The sequence below is a fragment of the Protopterus annectens genome, chromosome 2.part2 (assembly GCF_019279795.1).
Source record: "Protopterus annectens isolate FY-2018-M chromosome 2.part2, PAN1.0, whole genome shotgun sequence".
Taxonomy (NCBI): Eukaryota; Metazoa; Chordata; order Ceratodontiformes; family Protopteridae; genus Protopterus; species Protopterus annectens.
In genome coordinates this window covers 1,093,990,592-1,094,013,446 of record NC_056730.1, presented here as the reverse complement: position 1 = coordinate 1,094,013,446, position 22,855 = coordinate 1,093,990,592, and the positions used below count along the sequence as shown (strand labels likewise).

General features: G+C 43.3%; 1 protein-coding gene across 5 annotated transcripts in view; it reads left to right on the top strand.

Annotated features, from left to right (window-relative positions):
• Positions 1-22,855, top strand: part of SEMA4D (semaphorin 4D) — a 1,587,330-nt gene that overhangs the window by 785,605 nt on the left and 778,870 nt on the right. For all 5 annotated transcript variants that reach the window (XM_044064318.1, XM_044064319.1, XM_044064317.1 and 2 more), the window contains exon 8: positions 7,309-7,454. In XM_044064318.1, coding sequence (XP_043920253.1) covers positions 7,309-7,454 — 146 coding nt within the window. The remainder of the gene's footprint in view (positions 1-7,308; positions 7,455-22,855) is intronic.

The window sequence follows — 22,855 nt, the reverse complement described above, 5'->3', positions numbered from 1 at the left end:
CATATGTAAAAACTCAAAAACAACATTGTAGCAGGGGACAAGCCCCCCTGCACCCCCCCACACCCCCTGCTAATTATATAAACCATCTCCAAAATTACACTGCAGTGGGGTAAAAGGTATATTTTCCAGTTCCCACTGTACCACAATCTCAGGACAGTTTCTCTGCTTAAGCGAATAAGAATATGTTCAACTTTTTAAACAATTGATCATATGAGTTCAGTCTTGTTAAATTTGACTATTTCAAAAGCTGATCTTTTAACATAGACCTGGTTAGTGTTATTTATGTGTACTAAAAACAATGTAGTCAATTTAATTTTTATTTGAACTTTTTTATCACTTGTGTGTTCTGTTGCAGTAGCTGGACTGTTGTCTCCTGTTCGATTCTCAGCTAAAAGCGTCTTCTGTGTGGAGACATGCGTGAATGGGCATACCTTCGTTGAAGGTTGTGCGTCAGAGCTGGCAACTCGGCACGTAAAAATCTGCCAGTCATTAGCGGACCGGAGTTCCATTGTGGCGACCCCTAACCGGGAAAAGCCGAAAGACACAACACAACAACAACTTCTGGCTGATGTCCTTCAAGGATGCATCTGCAGTCCTTACAAATGGGTTGTCCTGTCGTCAGGCAGCCCTTCGGTCGGCCGGATTCCAAAGTCTGGATCTGGCTTCGGCTGGTGTCGCACTTCACCCGACGTCATAGCTGCAGTTCTTCGGGTATAAAGGCATCAGCCGACGCCATTTTCCCCAGTCTTTCTTGCCGCGTGGTGCCCGAAGCAGAAGCTGTTCGCAAGTGCCGGTCGGTCAGAACCAGAGATTACTACTACCGAATACTACTTCGAAGACTTCTAAAAAGCTAAGTACCCCATTGGGGACTCTTTCTTGCCTCAGCCGATGTCAGAAAAAGTGAATAACTGTTTAACTTGTGGGAAACAAATACCTTATAAAGATTTCCACTCTTACTACTTACCTTGTTTAGGCCCAGACCACGACGTAGCAGCTTGTCTAGCCTGTGCTTCTTTTAACTGACGGACGCTTAGACGTCGGTCGGAATTTGCTGAACAGTTTTTCGGCTCTGACTTTGCTTATATTATGCCGTCGGATCCTCCGACTTCACAAATAACCAAAAAACGCAGGGAAAAGGACACTCGCGGTCCACGGTTTCGGCCGAAACCGCGGTTAAGCCAACCACGAGTGTCTCGGTTTCAGCTGAAATCGAGCAAGCGGTTCTTCCTCCAGCCGAAAACATGCCTTCTACCGAGGCCTCTTCTAACCTGGTGGAATCGGCTTCTGAAATCCAACCTGCAGTTGCGGTTTCTCAGGAATTATCTGACACTATTCTCTTGGATATTTCAACCCCTGCACATGGAGCTGCTAGGCCTCCTGCAGCCATGTCCATTAAGGCCTTTGCCAGGGCTAAAGCAGCTAAAGCTTCAAAAACTGTGCCTGTTAAGCCTCCCTCTCACAGGCCCAGCTCCAGTTCCCATATGCTTTCTCTGGCAGAGGATCTTATTTCTTTAATTCGTGGATCCCAGCCTCATCCAGACAGGGCCTCTCATCCACCTCCAGAGAAGAGGCCTAGAGCAGAGCCCCCAGAGCCAGTATCTACAGATGATTCCTCTGTTGACTCAGAAAATACAGACCCTCCAGAGGCCCCTTGCACCCCTTACGAAGACTCTGATGCTGAAGAGTCCATCCCCTCTGCCTCTCCACCTGAGGAATTTTCCTTTGGGGAAACCTTGCATGCTATGAGGGAACAATTTCAGTGGCAGGGTCAAGATTTCTCAGACTCCAGAAAAAGGCTTAGAACCTTTTTACATTTACCACAGCATAGGCCTTTAGCTATACCTCCAGTTCTTTCTGTTGTAGATGATGCATTTAATGATGCTTGCACTGCTCCTGATTCATTACCTCCGGCCCCTGCTAAGCCCGATAGGTTCTACAGGGTCCCGGACACTCATCACCATTTATACAAGGCTCCTTTTGCAGATCCCGAGACTATCTCCCAGGGGCCTAAGGCTGTAGCAACTACATCTGCTAAAAACCCCCTCCCCTCTGAAAGGGAATCCAGGTCCTTAGAGAGATGGGGTAAAAAAGTTTACACTTCTGCTACTCTGTCAGCTAGGGCTTTGAACTGTCAATTTCATATGATTCAATATCAAGAATTTATGCTAGACCAGTTAACTAAAAAACTGTCCTCTGATGAATCTTTAGATAAGAAGTACAGCAAGTTAGTAACCATTCTTTAAAGTGTAGCTATGATGCACTGGAGGCTTCCTTTAGATCAGCCATGACTGGCACAGTTATCAGAAGGCATGCATGGTTGAAAGAGCAGGCCTTACTGGACCATGTCAAATCAAAACTTTTAGATGCGCCCATGGACAAAGTCAATTTATTTGGTTCTCCTGCACAGCAGGTACTGAAAAAGATGGAAGAGAAGGCAAAATCTGTACAAACCGTGAAAGATTTCTTACAGGTTCAACCTCCAAGGTTTAGCAGGAACTGGCCCTCCAAGAATTGGTCCTTTCCGGACTCCTCTAAAGCACAGAGAGGCAGGAATAGGCGTTCAAGAGGCAGAAACCAATCCAGGGGTGCCTACAGGGGACGCCAGTGGCAGGGTAACAACCAGCGAGGCACAGACGCATGCACCACCACTACAACAACACAATCACAGTGACTTGGCTCTGGCACCGCCTACCAGGGAACAACTGGAAGCACCCTTAGGCGGAAAGCTAGCCTTATTTTCAAAGAACTGGCATTGCATCACAAGGGAAAAATGGATTTTGCAAACTATAGACCAAGGTTACAGGTTCCATTTCCATACTCTACCAGGAAAGAGAGGAATGCCAAACCTACCACCTACTCAAAGGGCAGAAGCTCTAAAGCAAATATCTCAATTATTAAAAATGAGAGCTGTGGAAAAGGTACCATCTATGGAACAAGGAAAGGGATTTTACTCCAGACTCTTCCTGGTACCAAGAAAAGAGAGCAAATGGAGGCCTATTCTCGACCTGTCCACTTTAAACACATTCCTCATTGTTCCAAAATTCAAGATGCTGACCCTACAGCAGCTTCTTCCCATGTTGGGCAAGGAGTCTTGGCTGGTAACTCTAGATCTCAAGGAGGCATACCTGCACGTCCCCATACGACCAAATTGCAGAAGATACCTCAGATTTCTTGCAGGATCAGAGCATTATCAATTCTCAGCATTGCCCTTTGGCTTATCTACTGCGCCCAGAGTGTTCACGAAATGCCTGGCATCAGTAATTGCTCATTGCAGGCTTCAGGGAATCCAAATTTACCCCTACCTGGACGACTGCTAATACAAGCGGACAACAAAAACAAGCTAACAGAAGACTTACAAAGAGTCATTTACCTGCTGCTAGCCCTGGGATATACAGTCAATATAAAAAAGTCAAGGCTGATTCCATCCCAAAGAATAACCTTTCTGGGTGCAGAGCTGGACACATCAAAACAGATGGCATTCCTAACTGTAGAAAAGCAAGAGCAACTACCTCTCTACTTGGCATTAACAAAGCAGAACCATCTAACAGCAAGAAAAGTACTGCAAGCCCTGGGCTTCATGGCATCCTGCATAATTCTGGTCCCTCATGCCAGACTGCATATGAGAAAGCTACAGTGGTACCTAAAGAATTTGTGGTCTCAACACAAGCACAGCCTAGAAACCAAAATTCCAATAATCCCATGCCTGAAGCAAGAGTTCCTATGGTGGGCTCAGGCCTGTCGATCAAACACAGGATTGCCCTTCTGCAACAGTCAACCAAGCCAAACCATCACGACAGACGCCTCAGACCTCGGTTGGGGGGCACACATGCTGGACAAGTGCATACAAGGCTTATGGACTCAAGACCAGCTGCACCTGCACATAAATCTAAAGGAAATGCTGGCAGTAAAATTGGCAATCCAGTCATTCAGACCATTTCTCCGAGAAGGTCAGTTGATGATAAGGACAGACAACACCACAGTTATGTGGTACATCAACAAACAGGGGGGCACACATTCATACCCTCTATGCCGGCTGGCACTGGACCTATGGAATGTGGCTCTGAGCTACAACATTCAGTTACAAGCAATTTTTGTACTGGGAAAGGAAAACATTCTAGCAGACATATTAAGCAGGACTACCACGGATGCCCACGAATGGATGCTGCATCCGGACATCTTCAAAGCCATCACAAGAGAATGGGGACTACCACAAATAGACTTATTTGCATCCCCATTCAATCACCAGCTAAAGAAATTCTGCACAAGGACGTACCACCCACTTGCTTGGAAGGTGGACTCCCTATCTTTCAGTTGGGAAAACCTGACAGCATATGCATTCCCACCACTTCCTTTGATGCACAAGGTGCTATTGAAGATCAAAGAGGAACGTCCAAGGATCATTCTGATAGCTCCAGACTGGCCAAGGCAACATTGGTACCCATTACTGAGGAGCATGTCTCGGGAACAAATATGGACACTACCCCTGATCCCATTGCCGTTAATACAGAACAACTACAACATCCTGCATCCAAACCTGAAAACTCTGCAGCTGACTGCCTGGAACATTACATAAGATCAATTCACCCAAATTTATCCCAAAGGGTTAAAGACATTATCCTTGAGGCTCGCAGACCTTCAACAAGAAAGAATTATGCAGCAAAATGGAAAAGATATCTCATTTGGAGTACTGCAAAGGGAGAAGATGTGTCACTGGTAAACATAGCCAACATCCTGGAGTACTTGGCAGAGCTCTTCCATACAGGCCTGTCCTATTCTTCCATCAAGATACATGCATCAGCTATTTCAGCAGAATACAGCTTGGATCCTCCTGTCTTCTCACATCCTCTGCTCAGGCAGTTTCTGAGAGGAATTAAAAATGTAAAACCTCCTAGGAAACCACCATTGCCAGCATGGGACTTGAACTTTGTACTAGAAAAATTGACACTTCCCCCTTTCGAACCAGCAGCAACAGCAGAATTACAATACTTATCCTGGAAAACTGCTTTCCTGCTGGCAATCACCTCAGCAAGAAGGGTTTCTGAACTACAGGCATTAATGGCAGTGCAACCCTTCCTGATCTTCCATCAAGATAGAGTGTCCATGAGAACAAATCCTACATTTATGCCTAAGGTGGTATCCAGAGTGTCTTTAAATCAGGCTATCCACCTACCTACATTCTTCCCCAACCCACAGAACAGGGGAGAAAGACTGTTGCATACCTTGGATGTACATAGACAATTACGCTACTACCTGGACAGGACCAAGTGCAATAGAAAAACTGACCAGCTTCTGGTAGCATATGCAACAGGAAAGGAAGGAAAACCAATTTCAAAACAGACAATATCCAAGTGGATAGGAAATTGCATTAGATTTTGTTACTCCTACCATGGAAAGAAAACTCCAGAGAACATCATGCCTCACTCCACAAGGGCTACAGCCACTACCACAGCTTTCTTACGAGGAGTGGCTACCAAAGACATTATAGAGTCTGCTACTTGGACCTCCGTGCATACATTTGCCAAGCATTATAATTTACCTTTATATTCTAGATCCCGAGCAGGTTTTGCCACTGCTGTTTTGCAAGGGATCCTAACTACACCATAATCTCTCTTTTTTCCTCCTCCCCTAGTTTAGCTATGGTATTCTACCCATTTGTAAGGACTGCAGATGCATCCTTGAAGGACATAGTACAGTTTTGTACCTACCATAAATGTAGATGTCCGATAGGAATGCATCTGCAGTCAGGATTACCCGCCTTCCCTCTGTGGTACTCCTAGGGTATTTGCCATCTTTAGCTAGCTTGGGGGATCTATTATGGTGTATTTGTTTGTATATATGTACATACATGCTTATTTTATGTGTTTGCTCTCTACTATTTGGAAACATTGGCATTTATCCAAATTTAGCCATCCAAGAGGGCACCTGGCATCTAGGGCAAGAAACACTGAGGAAAATGGCGTCGGCTGATGCCTTTATACCCGAAGAACTGCAGCTATGACGTCGGGTGAACTGCGACACCAGCCAAAGCCAGACCCAGACTTTGGAATCCGGCCGACCGAAGGGCTGCCTGACGACAGGACAACCCATTTGTAAGGACTGCAGATGCATTCCTATCGGACATCTACATTTATGGTAGGTACAAAACTGTACTTTCTACCTACCTGTCTTGTGTAACTTTCTCGCACCTTTTTACCTTTTGTGAGAAAGGCATGAACCCATTAAGGCTGTTTCTTTCATGAACTTGAAGTGTGATAGTCATCGTGTAAAGAACTAGGTTTCTGGTGCAGCCTCCTGTGGATATGAGATAATGTGCTGCTTCGAACCAGCCCCTCCTATTTTGGTCATGCTGTGATGTCAAAAATTGCCTTGTGTCATATTTGTAATGTCATTTTGCTGTCCTTGCTGTTCATTGACAGTGGATAGATTCTCCTCTGGTCAACTGAATGAGAGTGCTACACCACAGACTAGCCTTCCACCCCTCACTGTTACTCTGATAATGCAGGTGTAATGGTCAAGGCGTGTTGTAAAGGATTGCTTGTCAGTGTCAGTAGTACTACAGTTTTATTTGCAATTCAGTCTTTTACTTCATAGAATCATAAAGCTTAAACATATCTACTGCCTTGCTTTACAGTGTTTGTTTTTCCTCACTGCCTGACAACCATCAAACTTCCTGCCATCCTTTGGCCCTCTCATTCCCCCATGGAACAAGCTCTGATCACAGGAGACCATCATCCAAGCAGCCATTAGAGTTCTTAGTGCTGTGGCCCTAATCCATCTTCCAGTGGCTGACATGCATACTTACATATGTAAAGACCTGTTGTACATTCTTCTGTGGGTGTGCCCCTTCCTACGTATGCCCCCTGAAGGCTACCACACGAATGAAACTTCACATAGCCATCCTCATGTCATCAGTCCATACTGTAGATACTTTGTAGTACTTTTGCAGTACGTATTGGTATTGTAGTGGACTGCACTGCCTCTGTCCCCCAGGATGGGTGTTAATGTCATTCATTTACTCCCTTCCTCTTCCTCTGCCCTGCTCCTCCAGCACCCCAGCTGCTAACTCATCTTTGTTCATCTACATCTTAGTCAAGGCTTCATCCTTCTATGCCACATATCTGAGCTTGCTTTACAGTGTTTTTATCAGTAAGACACCGAGTGTGATGTTCACTGTGTACTGGCCTGCACTACTTTCCTGCTTTTGGTGTCAGATTCTATATATTTTGTGTCACATTTTTTGGGTGCAGCAGATTCATTGGATATGATAGTAATGCTAATCTGCCCTTGCCCTCTTTTCTTCTTTTACAGAACCCAACTTTGTTTATGCTGATGTTGTGAGAGAAAAAAATCTGGATGGTGATGATGATAAAATCTACTTTTTCCTCACAGAGACTGCCGTAGAATTTGAATTCTTCACTAAGCTATTGGTTCCCAGGATTGTGCGAGTGTGTAAGGTGAGGTTTCCAGTTGTTAAGACTTTGTTGTCAGATATATATGGAAAACGTCTTGGTACAGCTACATGGTAATGAAGACATTTTGCATTACAAAAAATATCAATAAACATGTCTAAACTGAATATCTTACCTCTTGGTTGCCTCTCCCTGTAGATCCCAACCCCAAGTATGTGCTTCCCAGTTGCAAGACTGGATGACTATAAATTCAACATGACATGCCCCAAGACCTTACTTGGGATATTTACAAATTAAAAACGTGGAAGAATGTAAGGTGAGGTTGGCAGTTGTTATAACTTTGGTCAGCTCAATTGCTTAGTGGTAAGATGTGTGCTTCATAGCTCCACAATATTTTGTTCACCGTCTGTTTGGAGTTGCATTTTTCTTCTCATGTCTGTATGGGATTTCTGTCTTCTTCCCAAAATATGCTGCTGGATTGGTTACACTTAAGTTGTAACATTTGAATTTTTGGCTTACGTCTTGCATGAAGAAGGTCTATGGACCAGCCCATTTGATAGTTTAAAAAAAGTGTGTGTGTGTGTGTGTGTGTGTGTGTGTGTGTGTGTGTGTGTGTTTTATTGTGTGTATATATATATATATATATATATATATATGATATGTATATACAGATACATATCCATTTTAACTTTTTGTATCTTCTGCAATTTTTTAACTGTATTCATATGCATGTATGATGAGACACACACATATAGTGTGTGTGTGTGTGTGTGTGTTTTAAATTTAAAGTCAATTCCAAGTTTTCTATACAGCGGCCAATGGCTCAAATAATTTATTTTATATATCTTTATATATGTCTATATGTACACACACATACATACACATGTGTATGTGATTGTCACATATATTTGTGTGGGGAGGTTTTTTTTTTTTTTTTTAAGACTCCATTACCTTTTGTCTTAAATTTTTGTCCATTTATCAGATGGTAACTCAGTGGTGCAGCAGTTAGTGTTGCTTCACAGCAAGAGGTTCTCCGGTTTGATTATCAGCTGGGGTGCCTTCTGTATGGAGGATGCATGTTCTCCCTGCATTCATGTGGGTTTCCTCCAGGTACTCTGGTTTCCTCCCACATTCCAAAGACATGCGTTTGGAGGTTTTCTCGCTGGGCCTCTGCTGAAAATAGGCTGTTATAGTCAGACTTTCCCAGTCAACCAATGTTAAATAAACTATCGCCCCATAAGCCTGACTAGCTTGGTCTGCAAAGCTATGGAAAGGATCATCATGGACCTCATAAATAAAGATATTGGGGACCTACAGACACTGGATCCTACCCAGTTTGGCTCTGTTAAGGGCAGATCCTGCCTCTTAAACCTAGTCTATTTCTTTGAAACAGTCACCAAGGCCATTGACGAGGGGAAGGTGGTCCACACAGCCTATCTGGACCTCACAAAAGCCTTCGATACAACACCCCACTCGGGCGTTATAGATAAGCTCACCAGCTTAAATATAAACCCCTATGTCACTAGACGGGTTGCAAACTGGCTCAAGGACAGAACCCACATGGTTAGAATTGCTGGAGCCATGTCACACTCCAAACCAGTTACAAGTGGCATCCCACAAGGCTCAGTCCTGGGACCTCTCTTGTTCGGTATATATTTCTCGGAGGTACAGGCCAACACAGAAGGACTGTGGCTGACCAAGTTCTCAGATGACTGCAAACTGGGCGCCATAATCGACTCTCCAGCCGATACAAGCAACCTCCAAAAGGGCCTCATAGAAACAGGCAACTGGTGCCAGAGCCATGGCCTCAAGCTAAACGCCAAAAAGTGTATAGTCATCCCCTTTGGCAAAAACAAAGTGCCCACAAATTACCACATAGGTGGTAATCCATTAAGTACAGAAGAAGTAATTACAGACCTGGGGACCCAAGTTGATAGCAGTCTCTCATTTGACAACCACGTGGCCAAAGTGGTTAGAAAAACATTTTATATAGCCCACCTAATCATGAAGGGCTTCACATCTAGATCAGGGGAGATCATCCTGCCTCTTTACTCATCCCTCATCAGGCCCATAATTGAGTACAATGCCCTTTTGGGATGTACCTTACCAGACACCTGCAGCAACTGGAAAGACCTCAAAAGTACCTCACCAAGAGGATCAAAGGGCTCAAACAGATGCCATATGCTGCCCGGTTAAAGAAACTCCAGCTCTACTCAGTGGCATACCGCCTGCTCAGAGGCGATCTGTGCCTGATGTATAAAGCCATGTCCAACCCGGAATTAATGGACATGCTGCACCTCAGAAAATCCAAATCCCATCGAGCTACACGCTCGAGAGACTTGAACCTCAGCACTGAAATAAATAGGACATGCTGGAGGGACAGATTCATAACCCAGAGGCTCCCTTCACTCTGGAATAAAATCCCAGTCCAGGTTAGGCAGAGTCCCTCACTGAGGAATCTTGATGAGTGGATGGGAGATCGTAGGTTTACCCCGGGTATCACTTCTGTGTCACTGTTAGACAGAGGCACAGTATACTAACCACGAAAAAGGGCATAGCAAAATTAATTTAAAATGGGTGGCGAAAGCTAAACACACTCTGGCTAGGCTTATAAATGCCCTAGGGCAGATAGCCTAGTATGAACCTATGAAAAAATAAACACTTACTATGCACTATGAGATACGGGAGGTGTATCTCTGTGTGTGTAAGCATATATTTTCATTTCAACTAGATTGAACCTGCTGCGCTGAAGTTACGAAATGTCAACAAAATGTCTAAAACAGTTTTGCCATAGGGTAGACTTGCAACTCTAAATTATCTGTAGGTGTGTTTGCAATGTGTGCATGTTTCATACAAAAGAAAGCCCTGGTAATGTACTTCCATTCCCTAGTCTGCGAATGGCAGCGGTTCTTCTTGGGGTCACTATAAGAGTGGGTTATGACACAGCAACATTGGATGAATATTAGAAATTCTTTGCTCATGCATTCTCTCAAAATAAGTTGACAGAGAACCGAGTTAACAAAGTCTGTCTACGTCTTGAGAAATTGATTTTTGAAAGCATAGTGAAAAAGATTGAAAGTTTCAAAATTTTAGCCATTTTAGTGTGAAAGACTACATTATTTCCTTTGAAATCCACTGAATCATTGCACGAAATGAGCCCAAAACGTTTTATGCTAATAGACTATAAGTAAATAAATATTAGCATGAGACTCAGTTCTATTTTAGTGTGAAAAAATCCATTCTCATTGCAATTTACTGATAGCATGAAAACAGCCAACAACAGTAAATATTAGCATTAGCCTCATGTCTCTTAACAGTTTCAGGAGTAATGCTTTGATTGGCTTTCTTGAGTGTTTCAGAACTTAATATTAATTAAGTATTTTACAGTGTTTAATTTCCTGGGGATGGAGCTGTAACTAGAGTGGGGTGAAGGGAATGTGAATGTTTCTTAAAGAAGTATGCTTCAATGGAAGGTAGCATGAACTCTGAATCTCTAAAAGCCATTTTCAGTGAATGGAAAGTTTTGCACTTTCTCTACTGTTGTGCAACCATGGAGTTGGTATGTGTAAGTTGGGGGGCCTCCCCCTACACAGGGGGATACAGTGGAGTTTGCCCCTATAAAAAAAGCTTAAAACTGTGTTCGTTGAAAGTGGTTTTCATTGAATCACATTAGTGCATTTGTCTGCCAAAGAATAATCCTTATGAATCCAAGGTGAAGGGGGTGCCTGTTAGTTAAGGGGCATGATCTGCAGGTGTGTGGGAGTGGAGTGTGAGTTGATTTATGAAGCTGCAGGGATTTTGCAGCGTTATAAATTAATGCCAGAACTGCATTTGTGGTAACATCTGAAATGCTCAGCATATGATAGCAACTGTAGAGAGCAATTTACTGCAGTTTAGCTTTAGGGATGCATACTTTATATTTTTTGTTCTCAACTGTTTTGAGTTGAGAGGGCACCAGTTTGGGAAAATGCAGAGAGCACCAGGTGGCTTAACTGTGGTTCCGTAGATTTCAGGAAAATGCTTTCATCCACTCTAAATACTATGTGGAATTATAACCAGCATTTTTCAGGTGTTGTATGCTACAGAGTTCATTTGCATGTCTTGCTAGTTTAGAATCTTATAGGTTCATATGTTCATAGGCAAGTACTAGACTAGCTGTCTTTGTGAGCCATTTTAAGCCTAAACAGTTTCCCTTAAAGGTGAGAATCAAACCTTGTACCTGGTGTCTGTGAGGTAAACACCTTAACCGTTATGCTGACGCTAACCCTCAACCCTATTTTTAGTATACCACCACAGTACTAACACAGTTTATGATTTGTTTTAATATCCACTGGTAATACTTTTACCACTGTGTTGATTGTGTCATTTCTGAGTGGATGTTGAAGACTTCATAGATTGTCTGTTGAGGGTCTCAAATGTTTTACAGTCCAATTCTGGTCAGACTGTTGGGAAATGTTTGTTTTTTTTTTAATTTATTTTTCTTTTTTACTTTTTTTCAGTATATCTCAAAAACAATATGCAATTACACTTGTGATGATGGCTGGAAAGAGAACAGTTAAAGACCACCTTGTATCAGCAACTGTGTCATATTTACTGAAAATCCCTTTCTGCTATGCTTATCTGACTCCCAAGTATCAGATTCAGTCACTTATGCTAGACTTATCTCTTCACTCCACCCAACATTAGTGTTTGGCAGCATAACATGAAACCATCGTAATTTGAAATGGTTAAAAAATTCCATCTAAGCCTCGCAGGTACCCACCTAGGAAACTTCAGTCACCTCGGAACACTACTGTATCTTTTTCCGGGTCAATATTAGAACACCGAAAAGACAAAACCATGAATGCTCACATTAGCGAAAATGCCGGTAATCAAACTTGCTATCGTGGGGGGCTGCACACCCCCCCCCCCCCGCTAACTATATACTCCAACTCCGAGGTCGCACTACAGTGAGGAAAGGGCAAGTATCCCACTCCTCACTGTAACACGACCCCACAATCACACTTTCGATTCCCAGCATTTTCGCTTGTGATCGTTCGCGGTTTTGTCTTTTCGGTTTTGTCTTTTCGGTGTTCTAATATAGACTCTTTTTCCCTACCTGCAATTACACATATCTCTTTAGTGAGACATGATGACTGCAAACCTTTGCCAATAAGATCACCTTTATTTATTTATTTTATGGTGCTTTGTTTGTTTTATGGATGTTTTATGGATCTTTCCTCCCCAGGCCTCCACTGAAAATGGACTTTTTATGGCCCAGTGAGCTTTACCAATAAACAAATGCCAATAAATAAATAAATAGTTTGTTTATTTATTTGTTAACCAAGTACACCCACTGGACAAAAGTGACCCCTTTTTAGCAGTAACCATGAAGCACTGTCTGGTCACTTACTCAGGGTCACACAGCAGGCAAATGGCAGCTTAGGGAGCCAAAACATGGTCCACAGGAAACAGCTCATTATCAGCTCATAACTCTTAATCCTCTGTACTAATTGCCAGACACCCAGGCCTGCAACCAATAGGAAAGTCCTTGTTATTTTCTGTCATCAGACTCACTGACAACTCATCTCACTGGGGAAAGACAAAGTGACAGTGAGATATCTGTTGGATGTTAGGATTAGAGATGGTGCAAGAGCTATCTAGACCATTTACTGTCCCAAATAAGATCACAGCCTTGTAGTTACAAATGTAGAGATGAATTACGTTGGGCCTCTGTCCTGTAGGTGATATAGATAACCATGCTTGACTTTTTTGTTTATGTGCCTAAAAAAAATATGTCACTGTTATTGAGCATCATACTGCCCTCTTCAAGAATGGTGCCTACATTTAAAGGCAAAATAAACTGGATGCAACAATTGGCTAGCAAATTGATATCATTTTGGAAGATCCAATGCCTGTCCACCAGGGATTATATAGTCTTCTGGTCTTCCTAGTTTACTAGGAATGATCTGCACCCATTGTCTCTTGATTTTTGTGTGCTGGAAAGCTGTAGTTTACCCACAGTACCCTTGTTAGGCAAAATGTAACTCTTGGACATACCCATTTAACACATTCTAATTCAGTGTTATCAAGGTCGATATGCTCAGTACAAGAAATTTAAAGTGCAAAATGCCTGAGCTTGAGGCCTTCCTTACCCTCAAAGACATCCGTGTTTTTGTAGTCACTGAAACCAGGTTTCATAACAGCAATAGCACTCCCTGTGTACCTGGGTACAGCATCTCCCATGCATTCAGATACTCAAGAAGCTGTGGGGCCTTGTCCATGCTTGTTAAATATGTCATAATTTCACCCCTTTTTCACATGATATTGTCCTGAAACTTGTTGTGGTCCTAATGACTCTCAGTAAAGTTGTCTACCACAATATTGCCAAGTAGAGGTTCCCATTTGAACCTTTTCTGAATAGTCAGGATTGTCTAATTAAGTTCAGAAAGCTCCCCATTAGGCCTAATACATTAGCCTGAACAGTTGTACTGGGAGAAGTAGCTACCCATCGGTCAGCTGCAAACCTATACAACTAACAGCATGTGGCCAGGAATTTCTAGGTTTCCTTTATGCAAATTTATTTGATCAGATTGTCACACCCCGCCTACCTGGAGTGTCAGCCATGTCACTCTTGGCCTTACTAGCTACTGCTTTTCTTGTACAATCAGCATTGTCACTTATTCCTAGTTAAAATTAACCACCTATCAGTGGTGTTCACTCTTAAAACAAGCTTTGACCCCCCCCCCCCCAGAAAAAAAATCCTATTGTACTTTGGGCCTTCCAAACTTTTTACTCACTAACATCCTCGATAACCCTAAAATGCTCGTTGTTCCAAACATCCTAATGTCTGATATTCTAGACTAGAGTACTCCACATAATGTTACTCTGTTGCGAATAGATGTACAGAAGAGGCCATGTCTATTTACCATTAAAACTAAGGGTAAGTTCAAAAGTGAACTGCTTGTTGGCATTCCCACATTAATATATTTTACAGTAAAAAAAAGTTGTTGGATGACTGCAAGAAATCAGCAATTCCCATTATAAAAAAGATCTGTAAATGGTAAGCAAGACCCTTACGGGTATCTTCAGAATGTAAAGGCAATTATGAACTCAGAAGTCTTCATCAGTACTGAGGACACTACAAGGCTTTCTTCAGTTACATCAGTAAATTAGAACTGCTGTGCACCAAACATATTTTTAGTGGTGTGTCCCACAAACCACTGGAAATATCCCAGCTGACAAATTCATTTCTAACTTCATGCTCCCATCTCATGCCGATTTCCTACACTTTCCATCTCTGAAAATCACCAGTGATGAAGTTCTTTTGGCCCTCTCCAAAACCAAAAGCACTAGTTCCATGAGGTCTGATAACACTGCAGGGTGTTAGGTAGTGAATGTTAAGCACCACTTAACCAAACCCATTGTAGTCCTCTTCCACCTAAGTCTGGTCCAGAAACATAGAGAACAGCCATAGCTGTGCCACAACAAAGGGCCGCCCCACAGCTGACCTCAGTACTTAAAAAGCTGATCACTTTTCCAGGTATGTCCAAAGGTCAGTTTCCGATGCTTTCTCCCATTAACCTGGTGAACCTGGACATCCTGAGGCAATGCAGCAGTTGCCTCATGTACACAGACAACCATCTCCTCCTACCTCCAAACACATCCACTTGTGAGAGATGCAAGTACATAGCCAAACTTAGACAAACTTGCGGCTTCGCTGTCTCAATCCAAGATTGTGTCAGCCAGTCAGGAGGAGAAGGTCAACACACCACCACTATCACATAGCAACACAAAACACATGACCACTTTCACGGAGGCTCTCTTAAAAAATCTGCCCAAACAACAGAGACCTCCGAGGCACAAACGCAAGCAACCATCCCATCCAAGCATAACCCACAAGACACACAGTTCTCACAACCAGTATGCCACTCAAGCTAAGCCCCTAAGGCAGAACAATGTACCAAACACATTAGTCATAGGTGACTCAATTGTAAGGCACACTGACGTCCCACTCACTAGGCTGAATAAGGAGAAAGTCATGGTCAGCTGCCTGTCGGGTGCCAGGATTTGCAACATAATGCATGCACTTGGGTCTCTCCACAGCAAGTACAAATATGACTCTGTCATCATACATGTTGGTGTGAATGACCTAAGACATACCTCCCTGGACTGCATGAAAAGAGACATGGAGGACCTCTCTGAACTTGTAGCCCAGGCAGGTATGACCCTACCCTTGAGTAGCATCCTACCGTCACCAAGCATGATACCACAGTACAAGCAGAAAATGATTGACTTCAACAACTGGCTAAGTTTCTGGTGTCATTCAAAGGGGATCCAGTATCTGTCTGCTTGGGATGACATGATAGACAGACCTCAATTCTTTGCCAGAGACGGCCTGCATCTGTCACCCCTGAGATTCCGGATACTGGCCAAGGCCCTTGCCACCCCTATAGTGCCTTTTTTAGGCAATGCCCTGAAGACAAATTTACCACCATAACATCTGCCAGTAAACACATACTAAGGGTTATGCTACTCAAAGTCTAACCCCCAAAATGCACTTGCTCGAGTCACTCCTCAAACTGGACAACATCGACATCTGTGCAGTAACAGAGACCTGGTTCGAGGCTCCTGAGATCACCTCTGCGCTACCAGGTTACAGTGCATGTCACACCTTTCAGCCCCCAAATCTGAACCATAGCCCTAAGGGATGTGATGACCGAATCCCCAAAGGCGGAGGTGTATCCATCTTCATAAAAGATACACAAACCTCCAGACTTGTTGCCTACCATAACGCATCAGAAATACTTCAGGTACAGTTATCACTGGACAAAACTGCAGTCCATGTTGTAGCCTGCTACATATCCCCCGCAATGTCGCAGGACTCCCACTCTACATTCCTGGACACTCTGGAAAACATCAAGGTCCAGCCTAATACCCTTATTCTGGGAGACTTTAACTACCCCTCCATTAGTTGGAACAACTACTCCTGCTCCAACTGTTTTGCCCAACATTTCCTGGAATTCATCACCTCCAATGCCTTGGACCAACTCATCCTGATCCCCACTAGGGGAAACAACATTCTTGACCTAGTCATTACAAACATGGGGGACTGCTGCTCTACTCTTTTGATAAACCAACCCTGGTTGGATCCATCCACAAGTTAATCATCATTGATATCCAAATCCCACCCCCACCCCGAAAAAGGAAACCACAGTGAAAAACTTCTCCAAAGTTAATTTTGAGCTTCTAAGGACAGAAGTGGCGAGCTTTAAGTCCTCCATAGAAATGGGGAAATGGGAGTATGGCCACTGAATCATACAACAAGGCACTGTATGAGCACTTACACAATTGCATAGATAGGGCCATACCAAACAGAACCAAGATGCTCTCCTCTAAAAAAGGAAGCCAATCTGATGGACTCTTGCCATTAACAAACTCTACAACAGAAGGAAAAAATTGTTGCAGAAAAGGATAAAGTCCGATGACTGTAAAAATTCCCTTGGAAAACTCAGTAAAAAACTGAGATCCCTCATCAAATCCACCAAAACTAGTTATGAAAGCAAAATGGCTACAGATACTAAAGAAAACCACAAGGCATGCTTTAGTTAATAATACACAGATTTGCTCTGAGCTACAGCACAATGGCACCATTTATACTGAACCAACTAATATTGCCAGTATCTTGGCAGACAGGTTTAGTGCAAACTTTACTCCCCCCCCCTCACCCCCAGAGAGCCCATCCACATACCTGAGGAATACCCAACTCCCTATTATCACAACTGCACAAGTAGAAACCACACTGACCAAAGCTAAGAATACGGCTTCCATGGGACAGGATAATTTACTGGGTTGTTTCCTACACGATCTACAAAAAGAACTGGCACCACAATTGAGTGCCCTGTTCAACTACAGTCTTTGGCTTTGTCCCCACTGAATGGCGCACTGCTACAGTCATTCCACTCCACAAAGGGAGTGCGACTACTGACCCTGGGAACTATCGCCCCATCAGCTTGACGAGCCTGATCTGTAAGGCTATGGAACGTATTATTATGGATCTTATAAATAAAGATATAGGGAACCTTTAAACCCTGGACCCCATGCAGTTTGGGTTTGTGAAAGGCAGATCATATCTGCTCAATCTGATAGACTTCTTCAAAGCTGTCACCAGGGGCGGTGGATGAAGGCAAGGCTGTCCACACAGCTTACCTCGATCTAGCCGAAGCCTTTGATACCATCCCACACTCTGGAATCATTGATAGGCTCACTGATCTGGGCATTAACATGTACATCACTAGATGGGTTACCAACTGGCTCACTGACAGAACCCACACGATGAAAGTAGCTGATTCTGAATCTGACTACCGGGCAGTTACATGTGGAGTCCCACAGGGATCAGTTCTGGGTCCTCTCCTGTTTGGTATCTACTTCTCTGAAGTTCAAGCCAACACCAAGGGACGCTGGTTAACCAAATTCACAGATGACTGCAAACTGGGAGTTGTTATTAATTCTCAAGCTGATGTGGACATCCTACAAAAAGGCCTAATGGAAACCAGCAACTGGTGCCAAAACCATGGCCTTAGGCTCAGTGTCAAAAAATGCATCGTCATTCCCTTCTGGAAAAACATGGTGCTCACAAACTACCATATCGAAGGGAACCCACTTAACTCTGAAAGTGATATAAGGGATCTAGGGACACAGGCAGATAGCAATCTCTCCTTTGACAACCACGTCGCCCCTGTAGTTAGGAAGTCCTTTTACGTGGCACATCTCATCACAAAAGGTTTCTCATCCAGGAAAAAAGAAGTCATTATCTCTCTCTACTCAGCCCTCATCAGACCCATTATAGAGTACAATGCCCCATTTGGCATGTACCTGACACCTCCAGCAACTGGAAAGGCCACAGAAGTTCCTCACTAAGATGATCTTAGGACTCAAACACGTGCCTTATGCAGATAAATTTAAAAAACTTAAAACTTTACTCCATCTCATATCGCCTACTTAGAGGCAATCTCTGCTTGACATACAGAGTCATGTCTGACTCAGTTTTGCTAGACATGCTACATTTGAAAAAATCTCAGTCCCTCCATACTACTTGTTCCAAAGACCTCAACCTTATCATCACATTAAACAGAACCTGCTGGAGGGATAGGTTCCTAACCCAGAGACTTCCAGTACTCTGGAATAAACTCCCCATTCACGTCAAGCAGAGCACCTCACTGGCCCTCTTCAAGAGAAATCTTGATGAGTGGATAGGAAATAGGAAATTCACCCCGGGGATCAGTTCAAACGCATTGCTAGATAGGGGCACAGGAGACTAACGTCTGGTAAGCCAGATGACTGGGAACTCTATTGGGCTAGGCTTGCATTGGCTCCAGGGCCATTAGCCTAGTACTTACCTATGAACCTATGAACTGTAGCCCTAGTAGTCTTACTAATATTGTCTGCAAAGCTTATGAAGTAACACTTAGGTGATGTCACTAATTTGGATTTATAAAAAAAAATAGGTTAATTTCTTTGACAGGGTCACTGAAGATCTGGATAAGATACTGTCCATCCATATTGCTGCCCTTCACCTTGCTAAGGCCTTCTGCACCATTCTCCTCACAGGTATCCTAGATAAAGTCTCACAGTTGAACATTAACTCATGTTGCCTGCTGGGTAGCAGATTGGCTCACTGACAGAACCCACACTGTGAATGTGGAATGTACCTTCTCTCTTCATGGGAATGTTGTGGCTGGTGATGTTCTACAGGGCTCCACCCCTCCTCCAACCTTTTGGCCTCTATTTCTATGGAATGAAATGTAGCTTTGAGGAGCTTTGTCCATTAAGTTTGCGAATGACTGCAAATGAGGAGCTTTATCCACTTATCCACTGCATTGTTGCAAAATGCCAAGTGCTCTTGTAGCATTCAGTTTCTAGCAAAGCCTAGCTCAGACCAGTGCTTGATAATGTCAGTCACAGGATCAGTCTGAACACCAAAATTGTAGTATGGATACCTTTAGCAAAGCCGCCAATTCCTCCCCTTACATTATTTCCAAACTCTCCCCCTTCAAAACAGAGGCAGTGTCAGGGACTTGGATGCCTATGTTGATAACAAAGCTCTCTTTTGTTCACCTTGTTTCTGTCATGATGTGAACGTTCAGTTTCTATAGCTTATCCTTTGGGATATCTAACCAAATATGGGCAGTTCTTTAACCCAGAATATTCTTCTGTGACCAAACGTATCTTGAAATATTGTGCCCCATTTGAGACGTACCTATCTGGACACTTTGATCAGCATAAAAGACCCCAGAGATTCTTAATCAAAACAGTATCTGCCTTAGTCAACTTAATCTACCTCTGTGGGTTAATAACATTTTCTCTTTACTGCGTGTCAGATAGACTGCTGAGGGTGACCTCTATTTAGTTTATTGTGCAGTGAAAAACCCTGGCTTTTTGAACCTCTTGCACCTTCATAAAATCAGTAATTCAAATATCCACTAAGACCTTATCCTTTATAACATAATCAGCAGCACCTACAGGCATGATTAGTTCAATACTTATTGCATCCCCTGAATTTAGAATAAACTTCCTTTACACATCAAACAAAAAACTCCTTATCTGTGTTTGGAACTGGGTAACAATAAATTTATGCCTGGAGTTGGTGTTAATCATCTTCTAATTTGAAGAAACTAAAGAGACTTAGGGACACAGGTGGACAGTGGTTTCACCTTTGATAACCATATTGCCACAACAGTCAGGAAATCCTTCTATGTGGCACACCTCATCACTAAGGGATTTTCATCCAAAAAAGGAGGTCATTGTCCCACTGTGCTCATCCCTCATTAGACCCATTATAGAGTACAACGCCCCGTTTGGTATGTACCTCCAAGACATCTGCAACAGCTGGAAAGGCTGCAGAAATACCTCACTAAAAGAATCACAGGACTAAAGCAGATGCCCTATGCTGACCGTCTAAAACAACTCCAGCTATACTCTGTGGCATATTGTCTACTCAGAGGTGATCTCTGCTTAACATACACGGCCATGTCATACCCTGAGCTGTTGGACATGCTCCACTTAAAGAAATCCCAATCCCTCAGAGCCACATGCTCCAGAGATCTAAACCTTGTTATCACAATGAACAAAACATGCTGGAGAGATAGGTTCCTGACCCAGAGACTCCCCATACTCTGGAATAGACTGCCCTTACATGTCAAGCAGAGCGCCTCCTTGGCCCTCTTCAAAAGGAACCTTGACGATTGGATGGGAGATAGGAAATTCACCCCGGGGATCATGTCAGTCGCCCTGCTAGATAGGGGTCCAGGGAAGAAAATACTGTGGGAATTAATATCCAGGGAATTGTTACGGCTAGGCCCTAGGGCCGATAGCCTAGTACCAACCTATGAACCTACACATTCTGCTACTAAAGTGAACTGGCTAAGTTTCCCAATGACTGTCAATCTAGTTAGCCTGTGGAACATACAAAAGTAATGTTTCCCAGAGAGTGAGGGAGGTCTGTGCCACTCACGTCTGAAAGGAATCAGCAAAGTGGTTTAAAGACTATCACATTGATGTCAGTATTTTGGCTCTGACTAAGTCTTTTTTGTTTGTGTTAAGAAAAGGCTTGCATGTCAGCAGCTGGAGAGGGTAGGTAGAACTGAGTAAATTAATGCCCTTTTGTTCTCATTTTGTCGGAGATGGTGTTGGATACAACAGTGCAAGGGTGTTTTGTATGATTGTAGGGCATGCACTAGTGTGTCTGTCTCATTCTTACACAGGTGAATGCCCTGATGGTATGTCTGTGGTAATGCATGCTTTTCCACCACTTACTATCATTTTACATCCTTAGTCATCCTAAGTCGTAGTGCAGTCAGATGAAAAATTAAATGGATCCGCCACAGTTTCCAGCTGTATTGATGATCACTGCATCTTGCCAACTTCATAGGTCATTAATTAACCTGAGACTGAGTACCAGGAATGGAAGTTCTGTGCTCTGTAGAGTGGAAGGGAGTGAAGATTAAGTGACAACAAAATTACATGTTGGGAAGATGGCCAGTATATTACTTAATATAAACAGGGTTTAAAGCTGAAGGGCCTGATGGAAGAAGGGGTGTAGAGTGGATGGGGTGGCTGTTGCTTCATAGACCCTTCTGCAATGCTTATGTGTACTCTGTAATTAGGAGGCCTTTTCTGTAAGCTGCTGTATCTGTTCACACATCAGAGTGGGGATTTTGTGGGTTTATATTTTGTGGATCTTTGGATGCATTTATGTTTTGTAGAACTCATCTGTCATTGTAGATATCCTCTGGAATGATGGCACTGCTGTACAGAAACCAGTCACTTTGTGTTTTTGAGTTATTTTATGGTTGTTTGAGATGAAGTCCACATGTCACTTTGTTTAGACATGCTTTGGTTTCTCCTTGGCGGGCCTGTTCTGATAAGCAGAGTTGGCACTGAATCACTGCTTGTTTCAGCTATGGTAAATATGTAATACTCTGCATAAACTACTTTGGATTTCTTCTGATATTTTAGTAGTTGAGTTTCATTTACTGCAGTTGCACTTTGTGGCACAGGGTTGTGCTAGAGTAAACCAGCTTCATTGGTGTATAGGGATAAAGCCATGATTATGACACAGCTGACCTGTGTTTGAATAGCAGCTCAGGAACTTGTTGGAGTTGGCTTAAGGGAGGGGAGGAATTATGCTGTTTTGCTGTCTCACCTCTTTTTCAGGGGGTGGCAGAGATATCCATGATCATGTTCCCACAATAGGATCACCAATGCAGAGTGGAGATCTTGAAGGGTGCACTGGGTTCAAGGAGGGCAGGGCAGCTTGGAGGGCTTGTCACTTGTGGAAGTATATGACATCCTGTCACAGGCACACCCTTTACATAGCAATCCCTAGTGGGCAGCACAAGACTTGCAGAAAAGGTGTATTCCTCATGGATGCCTGGATAATAACCCATGATCAGCATTCACCCTGAGGTAATGAATGGACTGGTAACAGCTTTTACCATATGGGAAACAAATGTGTCAGCTGGTTGAAGGTAGCTAATGGTTGACAGACACCAGAGCCCAAAATTGGGTTATAAAGGTATTGTGTCAGAATAATGTAATGGTTTCAGTGTGTGGCCTTGTTATTTATTTATGTTTAGCTCCCCCACCTGCTTACTGTCAAACCTCCCCTGATAAGATTTGAGTTTGTTTATGGGGGGGGGGGTGTCATTTGGTAACCATGACAGTTTGCTTGTGTCCTTGCTAGTATTCTGATACTGGGGACATTTTTTGCATTAAAACCAAACCCTGCCCCCTGGGGTGACTTGTGCACCTGCACCACTGCAGGGACTACCAGTGCCCTACTTCCTGTACATGCACAGACAAGGGCTGCTGATATCACCAGTTTGGGTAACTACAGCACACACCCCTCCTGATACTTGTCCTGCTGTCCAAGCTGCTGTGCCTCCACTGTTAGCACTGTAGTGGCA